The sequence below is a fragment of the Lagopus leucura genome, unplaced genomic scaffold (assembly GCF_019238085.1).
Source record: "Lagopus leucura isolate 7727_CA_CO unplaced genomic scaffold, USGS_WTPT01 Super-Scaffold_100008, whole genome shotgun sequence".
Lineage (NCBI taxonomy): Eukaryota > Metazoa > Chordata > Aves > Galliformes > Phasianidae > Lagopus > Lagopus leucura.
Window position 1 is genome coordinate 27126681 of NW_024962265.1, and position 10433 is coordinate 27137113.

The window sequence follows — 10433 nt, forward strand, 5'->3', positions numbered from 1 at the left end:
TGGAGAGTTTCAGTCAACACGGAAGGCAGGGAAAATCACGTCCTGTATTGATGGCTATGTAATAGGAAGCCACAAACCTGGAATGTCACTGTACTGCATTTGAAACCGAAATAGCTGTTCATACTCACAAGGACACTGAGTTATTTTCCACAAGAGGACATAAAGCTGCTCGGCGTTTTATAAATGTATATAACAGGTACTACTTACAGATGGCAATTGATTTTTCTGACTTTCTGCTGCCTTCTCAAGATTCTCCAAACCATGCCCCACTCGCTTTAGAGTCACAACCAATTTAAAGTTCAGTTTAAGCACATATTTAAATCTAATTATGTCAGATTCTTCTGCAACTTTCTCTCAATTTGTTGGGCAGGTTGTAAAAAAAAAAGGTGCTTAGAGATCCAGAATCACAGTAGTAGTGTAAGACACAAAATATCCAGGTTGTCCTTCTGTATCTTTACCAATCTATACAGGAATTCATTTTGATAACACAGTGAGGATAGAAGTATTGGGTCAAGCTTGTACAACACAGAAACTTCTGCATATGCTACAGAACCACAGAAAAACATATTTATAGCAACAAAAGACAATTTTCCAGCTTCAGTACAAAATATTGATAAGTCTCATGAACATAGCAAATGTAGCAGAATAACAAATAACATTCAATATTTATGCACAAGTACTGTTTTCCTCAGGGTCTCTGTCTACAAGATGAATGCTTCCTGTGACCACCGATTCCTCTTGAGCTGATGTGTTCTCCAGCTGCTTATTTGTGCAATATGGAATGTGGCCACAAAAATACATGTAAATCCACGGGTTGGTGCAACTATTTAAATTGCCGAGAAGCATGATAATGGTGAATGCTGATCCTGGAAAGAAATAGTTAAACAGATAGTTAACAGAGTAAATAAAGTATTCACAGAACCAAAGAACCACAGAATCGTACATGCATATAAGGAAGTAACATTTTCACTGCCTGATGCTTTCTGATGTACCTATTCAAATCTTAAATTTACAGTAACACTGGGAAATCCTCATACATTCAGTGCAGTAATTGTATAAGTTATGAAGCGTACTGTATGCTTTTCAGAGTTAAATACCTCCATATAGCTCTTTGCTTGGTGTAGCTGCTTTAAATTTAACATCAATTGCAAACTTGCTATACAGGTAGAAACAAATAGAGATATAGATATGATGTAAACACATATAGACTAATACTCAAATTCACATAGTTAGAAAGAATTCACAAAGATCAGTGGTTTTTTAATCTATGTATCTATTTTATATCTATGTATCTTTGAGTTTTCAATAGGTGAACTTAAATAGTCATATACAGCGTCTGCCTTTTACAAAGAGGCAGTAGTACAAGTCTGACAAGATTAATCCTGTTTCAGCATGGTGTTCTTTGATGTCTTTCCTACATTTGCTTTTCTTTTTTTGCTTTAAAAAGAGCTGTTTCACAACTTCTGATCGTTTCACAGTGTACCACAGATATTTCATCAAAATAATTTCAACATTAAAGTTAAAAATCAGATTTCTTATAGCACCATTGCTCCGTAGACTAACAAATGCTTTTTTCATTACTGTGAATAGTTAACTATTTATTTTCACTTCAAGAGCCCCAAATGCTGCTGCTGTAATATCCAAAAGCCTCTAAAAGTCTGAATTGAAGCCCTGCCGCATTACTTTCACTGTGCTGTTTACTAATCTTTGAATCATTCATCACTCAAAACACATACACAAAATACGTACTTTCATAAGGTTTTCATCACATAGTATGTAAAGTTCTCTGTATGTAAATCAGCATAGTAGCTAAATGATTCACAAATCATAACGCTATCGTAACTTTTACACAAAAGCAAAGTCCACATATGAAGCAATGTAGCAATGGATTAGTTTGCCATGAAGTTATTATAAAGGACAGAGAATTTCTTACCTTCAGTAATGCCACTGGGGAACCACACAGACCACAGCTGTGCAATGAAGAATGGTGACCAACAGAGAACATATGCAACAACTGTCACCACTGTCATTTTTACAGTCTTGATCATAGCCTTTGAAATACAGTTCACACTGCTGGCTCGGGATGGCAGGACTTGCTTCTGATTCGTTACTTCATATTCATTCTGTTTTTTCACATGTATATTTCTTTTGATTATTTTGCAAATTTTAACTTGGCATGTGATAAGGATGGTTGAGGGAATGAAGAATATGACTACAAAAATCCAAGTCACATACGCCTTTAGACCCCACGGTTGAATAAATTCAGCCCAACATTCAAAGATACCTGGAGATATTTCAGCCTTAGAAAAGATAAATACCTGTGGTAGGCTAAGAATCAAGGATATAGACCAGCTGGTGCAAATGGGAATATTCCACAGAGCTCTCCTCTTTTGGAAAGTGACCATAGGGTAGCAAACTGCTTGATATCTGTCCACTGTCATGACCACTATCATATAAGTAGAGGCAAACATGCCTAGCAATTGCAGATACTTGATAATTCTGCACAAGAAATCTGGCCCTATGAAAACATCTGTAATATCCCATATGAGTTGAGGCAGCACTTGAAAAAAAGCTACCACTAAGTCAGCTATGCTGAGGTGCAGCATGAATACATACATTCTAGAGAGCTTCTTTCTTCTTCTCCACAGCACCAGAATGAGAATAAAATTGCCCACAGACGCTGTCAGAAATATCACCCCCAGTACAGCAATCTCTACTTGAGCTAATTGCTCATCTCTTTCCGGTCTTCCAACGGGATCTGACTTATTTGTCAAACTCAGAAATCTGTGAGAAGGACTGGCAGTCTGATGTGTGCTATCCTGCATAGGAAATGAAAAATTCTTCATAGTGCACAGAAGCTACTCCCAGTAGCTGCTACTTGCGACTCAGGATGAAAGCTTTGAAGTGCCAGCCAGCAATAAACCAGCACGGGTTCAGGTTTCAGGATATCTTCAAACAAATCTCCTCCTGCTTGTGTGAACTAAAGCAGTGGACCTGTGTCTCAATGAAATTCTGCCTCTTGCTGGAGTGCAAAAAGGCTTTATATAGGCTCTGAGTGGAGCCTTATGTAACTCCAGAGTCATCGAGTAGGCTGCCGGCACCGGAGCCAATAGCAGCACAAGCCACACAAGTGGGCGAAAGACATAAATACAGGGAGAACTTCACAGGCTCTACATAATTAAATTACTCACTTCAGTCAAAAGCTTAACTTGTAAATAGCTGTGGCCAAAATCATGCTTAAATGATATTACTCTCGGGAGCACGTTCAAATATTTTTTATTCATTGCAGAAATGTGTGCTTCAGCTTAATCAGAAGGAATGTTTGTACGTAGACGGAAAGTTAGGCCCCTGAGCTCAGATGCATCATAACTGCAGTCCCCTGGGTTCCTGGGGCAAGATCACATCCTAAATGCAGCAGAGGCAAATAAATACATTTTTCCAAAGTGGTTTGTTTGGTTTGGTTTGGTTTGCTTGTTTGTTTTTTTGAGTCACCTGATTCTGAAGGGGAAAAATAATGTTTTTACTTCCCTAAAAATAATGCCTTTCTTTCAAGAAGAACTTGCGCTTCAGATTTTTTTTTTTCCTAAGTAAAATAAAAAATGACACATGTAAAATAAATTACTTTAGTAGGACTACGAGTCTACTGAGAATTTAATAGGAAAAGAAGTGAAAATTCTGTGGAAAAATCAACTGAGTAAAGGTCATTACAATAAAATACTTTTTAAGGGTGTCTATTCAACGACAGTGCTAAAGGCTGAGAGATCATTTTTCACTGTCTAATCCTTTTTATTTTTGTGCAGTGAGGTGTATCACAACCATGAGTGTCATTGTTCTTTCAGTGTAACTTTTGCATATTGGTAGTGGCAGATAAGAATAACAATATTGATTTAATTTCATTTGTTCTCCCTCAGTCTGTCCTCTCAATCACAAAAAGGATTTAATAAAAATAATTAATTTAACATTAAAGATAACACATATTTGTATGCAAACTTTTCTAAAGATAGAGTACTCATATCCTTTTGGATAAGGTCAGAAGAGTGGTAATTTGAAGTTCTTCTGAAGAGGTAACTGATTAGGTCATAATTCTGTCCACGCTACGTGAATAGCACAGTATACATATACAGTATATTACATCTATCTTGATTTATCATTGTGATCAAGACTATATTATAAAAGCAGCTGCGGAGTCACATGAACAGATTTACATTTCCTTGGCACTGAATGTTTTCATCAACAGACAGGGGTAGGGCAAAATGCATAAATAGGATGCTGAGAGACTCCAAAGGTTTATACACACAGTGCCATTTCTTTTCTCTCTCCATCTTTTTTCCCCTTCCATCTCACTATGGGACTGACATTAACACTCAAGCAAGGCTAAGCTTATGAAAGCAGACAAAAGACAAGCAGAACAGTGTCCATAAATTTTGCCACTGACAGCAGCTATTAGTACCCTTAGACCAGATTTGTCTGAACACTACTGCAGCTGCCTGAGTCTCTCTAACAGCTTCTGTCTATGATCATGTTGCAAAGACTATGAATCATAACCACTTAATCTACTATACCTGATAATTTTTTCCTAATTGGAAGGCTGTCTGTAACAAACTCAGATTCCATTATTTTATTTATTTTCCACCCAGTCTATAATACATCCCAAGCAGTGGGATGCAGCACAGCAAGACTACAAGGGAGCAAATGATTTTACCTTCATCCTTCGCTCAGTAACCTTCAGGAGAATAACTCAGTTGACCACAGACTGAGAATGTCAGGCAATTCTTCTGGTTGCAAGCACTCTGCTGCAGCGCAGACTGGGATCTTCAATTCTACCTTCAGGTGAAGACAAAATTTCAGGTGTGTGCTCCAGAATCATTTACCCTTACAACCTCACTGTATGAATTAACAAAAAACCAGGCATGTTCTTTGTTATTCCAGCAGGCTGAATAAACACCTACATGTAGGCAGTGTTAGAACTAAGTGGATTGAAACATAAACATGCTGAATAGAAAACAAAGACCGGGGTAGGTAAAGAAGATAAATTTACACTTCATGATCTGAAAGATGATCAAGGAATTATGTCTAAAAATACTAGAATATGAAACACAAGTTATTTGTGGGATAGTATTGGAAGACTAACCAGAATATAGTACCACAATAATATTTGTACAATTTTCACAATGCAACATGTATGAATAGATGTATTTTGAGAAAACATGCTTTTTTCACCTACACCTAGGACAGCAAGAACCCTGGGAACACACAGAGCCTGGGCAGCACACATGCTGTAACAGGAGTCAGACCCAGCATGTGGACATGGGCTGAAGGGCAAGCACACTGCAACGCATAACTTTTGTCATGTTTATAAAAAGGGAGGGGCCCTTCTTGTACAAATTGTCCTAGTGTTGTAAGACTCCACTTCATTTTGCCTAAAATTAGTTCAATGTATGTTAATGGTTTCACAAGTTTATAATTGTGCTCTTTCCAGTCTTTTCATCCACACGAGCTGACATTTAGGATAATGCTATACTGAAATTGATTCCACTCTGGGAATATAACTGTCTGTAAAAAGAAAAACAGAATAACAGATGAAAATGTTTAAGCAGACTTAGCTGTTCTTTTACTGTGATTGTTCTTCTTCCTCTTGCCCAGCTTTGTATCATTCCCAATCCTATCTGTCCAAGTTAAATTCTTTCCCTAAATTATTTACTTTCAGAAGAGTGGGAATGTGCATTGTAATTAACTTCTGTTGAATTTCTCAGTGTGGGCTCTCATCTAACATTTGTGAGGTAGCTGGTAGGGAAGGATTCAGCTCACAAATTAAGACACTTAAATTTAGGTGTTTGCTTAGAATTTCAGAATCACATGGTTGTTCAGCCTGGAGGGCTTCTTTTCCAACCTCCTCCTCAAACCAGAGTCAACACTGAATTCAGACCAGTTTACTTAGCAGTTGTCGGGTCACACCTTGAAAACCTCCAAAAACTGAGATCCCACAACACTCCTGGATAATCTGTTCAAAATACTTACTAACTGTCGTAGTAAAAAAGCTTTCCTTCTGTGCCACCAGAACCTCCCCTGCTTCTGACCCGTGTCTCTCATGTTTCTTCCATCATCTCAGTGAAGAAGCTGGCTCCAGCCTCACACTGAGCCTCCCTATAGGTACTGGAAGGACAGCACTAGGCTTTCTGAAAGCCTTCTCTCTCCCAGGCTGAACACATTGCACCAGGAGCCCTGCAGAAGACATTATATGCAAGGAGTTAGGGATCTTGACTAGGCCATCTCTACTCTGCTGGGCCTGACACTTAAATCCTTTGCTTTGTGTTATTATGCAGATGGCATTCTAGCCTGTGAGAAGATATATGATTGCTATACAAAAGAAGAGGCTCCATGACATGGAAGGAAGGAGGAACCTCTTAATAGACAGGATGCACGCAGCATGCTAGGGCAAGATCTCTCCAGTGCTCTTCAAAAGTGGTGCTCCCAGAATCTGATTAGACCTGATTCACTCAGACCTGATTTGCTATAGATTTTTTTTATCTTCTCAGAACACCTAAATGGCCCTATGCCAAGCTCCCTTAAGCTCATCAATGTATTCCCATACAGGGACTCCAAAACTGGTGGCAGTGCTCCAGACACAGTGTAAAGAGTGCTGAGTAAAGGGGAACAACAATTTCCTGACCTTTAGATTACTGAGTTATGTATCTCAATTCTCATAACATGCAAAATAAATAAATAAATAGAAATCAAGCCTTCAATTCAGTGCTTAAACATTGGTTTTGAGTACTGTTTAAGTTGCCGTAGTGACATTGCCATTGATTTATTTGGAACCATAGAATCATCTGAGTTGGAAGGGACTATTAGAGGTCATCTAGTCCGACTTTCCTGCAATAAACAGGGGCATGTACAGCTAGATCAGGTTGTTCAGACACTTGTCCAACCTTACCTTGAATGCCTCCAGGAATGGGACATCCATCACCTTACTACCCTTACTGTAACTTTTTTTTCCATATATCCAGTCTAAATCTCCTGTATTAGTTTGAAACCATTTTCCCTTTTCCTATCACAACAGATCTAGCTAAAGAATCTGTTCCCTTCCTTCCTGTAGCTCCTCTTTAGATACCGACAGGCCTCTATCAGGTCACCTCAGAGTCTTCTCCAGACTGAACAGCCCCAGCTCTTTCAGCCTGTCCTCATAGGGTAAGTGTTTCATCTCTTGGATCATTTTTGTGGTCATCCTCTGGATGCACTCCAACAAGTCCATGTCTCTCCTGTACAGAGGACTCCACATCTGGGCACATTACTCCAGGTGAGAACCCACCAGCACAGAGCAGAGGGGCAGAATCACATCCCTTGCCCTGCTGGTCACACTTCTTTTGATTCAACTCAGGATACAACTCAGGATGGCATTCTGGGCTGAGAAAGCATATTGCTGGCTCATGTTCAGCTTATCATCTACCAGTACTCACAAATACTTTTCAGCTGGTCTGTTTAATATCCTTTCATCCCCCAGCTTGTTTCAATAGTGGGGCTGCCATGATCCAAGTGCAGGACTGGGCCTTGCATTTTGGTTTGTTGAACCTCATCAGGTTTTCCTAAGCCCACTGCTTGAACCTGTCTGGGTGAAACTGGTTGAACTCTGGATGGCATCCCATCTCGTGGGCATATTGACCATACCTCACAGCTTGGAGTCATCCGCAAACTTGCTGAGAGTGCACTTGACCTCACTGTTAATGTCATGGATGAAGATATTAAGGAACATCAATCCCAGTAGAGATCTCTGACAGACACCATTCATCACTGATATCTACCCAGCCACTGACAGTAACAAACAAAGACTTCTAAAAATCATCAGTTGTTTCATCTCATGATATGCATGAGATATGACTTGTTATTAAATACAACCTGTAAAGACAATACATTTCCATTCTTTTATTTTGGAATGCATAAATAAATTCTAAAACCTTACTATTTACGCAAAGATCAAGTGGAAAACACTACTATCTGCTTTTGATTTATGAAACCTGAGTCTGTCTCTTTACCTGTGAGATTTTGTAGATCTGAAGAGCTAGTAGATAATTGGTTCTGAATTCATCAAGTCATAAAAACCAATTAATTAAGAAAAGCAAATTTTTACATAGTTGGCTAAACCTCTAGAGGATTTTGAAGAAATCACAAATTATTTCCTTAGTGGTGATGTCATCCTATTTGTTTTAAAATCTTAATCTGTAGGACTGAAAAAGAGAAGTGTGCAGATTAAATTATCAAGAACATGGTATAAACATTGACTTCTTACTTGAAATGTTTTTGTATAAAACACTTTGTTAGTAATATGTTCTAGAGGAGACAAAAAAAAAACTAACACAGTGTATTGAAATTGCTGTCATGGTAGAGAATACATATTATGAGATGCATTAGGTAACATAATTACATAGGAATAGTGAAAATGTAACTCATTTTTGGCGTAATATAATTGCCAGCAGATGGATTATTTCACTTAGTGAAAGTTACACAAGTCCTCTGTCAGGATTTAGGCTGTAATATGGATGCATTTACAGTAAGGCAGATTCATATTTTTCAGTATTAAAACACAGTTTATTTCCAGATACAGCATATAAACAACTTTGTTATAAGCCATTTTTACCGGACTAAAATTATGACCACCATTTTGCTGCTGTGTTGGTACAACTTTCTACAGTTCTGGTTTCTTAAAAAAATCCCCACTAATTCAGTATTTATATTAATGAACATAGTTTTTCAGACAAGGAATAAAGACTTACTATAACTATAAACTATAGTTTATATAGTTTATATATAGTTTATATATATATAACTATATAGTAAGGAAATTATTAGAGAGGATCTATGGAAATAAAGCAGCATCAGATGCAACAATTAAACCCAAAGTGCCAACTAAAGACACAGAAAAAGCATATTGGAAATAGTATTGCAGGCAGCACATGTACAGTCATCCAATAAAGACAGCTACTAATGCTGTTGTCACAAAACAATAAGACCCAAAATGACGAATGGCGCCAATAACTCCATTCTTCAGAAGGAACTGAACTTTGATTTGGACAAGAGAACTTTTAAGTAAGAAGCAGAACTCTTGGGAAACACAAAAGACTATTAGAAAGTACGTCTGAACAATTCAAATTCTCATCCAGACCTTTAAACTACCTTAATTTTCAAATTAACTTTATAATAAACATGGGGTAAATTTCTGTCCTGCTAAACATGTAAATAATAGAAAGTGGAAATTAAACCCTTCAAAGTGGATCAAGCTCTTAGTGGTACGCACATGTGTGTTTTGTATGTATACGTGTGTGCGTGCAAGTGCAGATGTATGTGTGTGCAAAAGCTGCTCTCCCTAAACACAGCTTAGATGCCTTTCATCTTCTGTGAAATTATGTTCAGAGTAGTATGCTAACTGTGTATTTGAAGGGGGAGTTACTTTAGTAAGATTAAGAGCTACATAACAAATCCAGCTTAATGTACTCAAAATGCTGGACTGCGATGTATCAAATTACTATAAATTGCTCTTAGGCAATATTTTGGACCAAGACTCTCATAAACTAAGTGCAGCAGGAATTAGCCCCAGGCATTAAAGCTGGAGAAAAACAATAGGTATTGGCCCCCTCTGGCTCGTAACTAGATTATTACAGGTACTCATCACAGAACAGTAAAGCCATCTACGTAAATTACTACGTGATTCTTTTTAATCCCTAAGGATGTTATGTCCAAGAGCATAACTTTTTAACCTTTTCCAGTAAACTTCAAACTTTATTATTCACCAGTGCTGATCTCATCCTTTGTGCATGTTTCTGATTTCAGAGCTGTTACTGACAGCAGGGAGTGAGAGTCCCACTTGGCCTGAGGACTAAGTTTGCTAGACTCACTTAATTGAATTATGGTGATAGAACTATTTTTCACAGACTATAGATCATTGTCTAAATAATACCTTATTCCCATTGCCACAGTAAAAAATTGTGCAACTTTAATAAACTGTGCTTAACTGCACAAAACAGAGCTTTTGCTGATATTTCTATAACTCTCATCAGGCTATTTTATATTGAGGCATAAATAGATCTTTATAATTTGGGTATGTAAGCTTCTTCCAAAACTTGTCTTTTTAATTTGCAGCATTCCAGGCAGTCCATTAAGATAGTGAATGGCATACCAGTTCATCTGCCACCAGCACTGTGGAATATGGCTGACAGAGAAGGATACCCACAGGAGCCTCAGTGAGGCTCGGGACAGAGCTAACATAAGCAGTGAAACAATGTGTAGCTTAGGAGAAGGAGTTCTGGCTTAGAGATTAAAAGGTTTTGAAGAATAATGACAAAGTGCTCCTTCAACAGATGTGAAGCTACAAATGGAGATTTTGAACACGGGGACAAATGCTAAGAGGGAACCTGGCACAATACCTCAAGACCTGGTGCAGG

At 38.0% G+C, this 10433-nt stretch overlaps 1 protein-coding gene across 1 annotated transcript; it reads right to left on the minus strand.

Moving 5' to 3' along the window:
* Nucleotides 1–666: 666 nt before the first annotated feature.
* On the minus strand, nt 667–2846 carry LOC122180922 (arg8-vasotocin receptor-like). Its single transcript, XM_042872912.1, has 2 exons — nt 1934–2846; nt 667–866 (listed from the first exon to the last, which is right to left on the minus strand). Exons 1-2 carry the CDS (start codon nt 2844–2846, stop codon nt 667–669), a joined length of 1113 nt encoding a protein of 370 aa, XP_042728846.1.
* Nucleotides 2847–10433: the final 7587 nt, after the last annotated feature.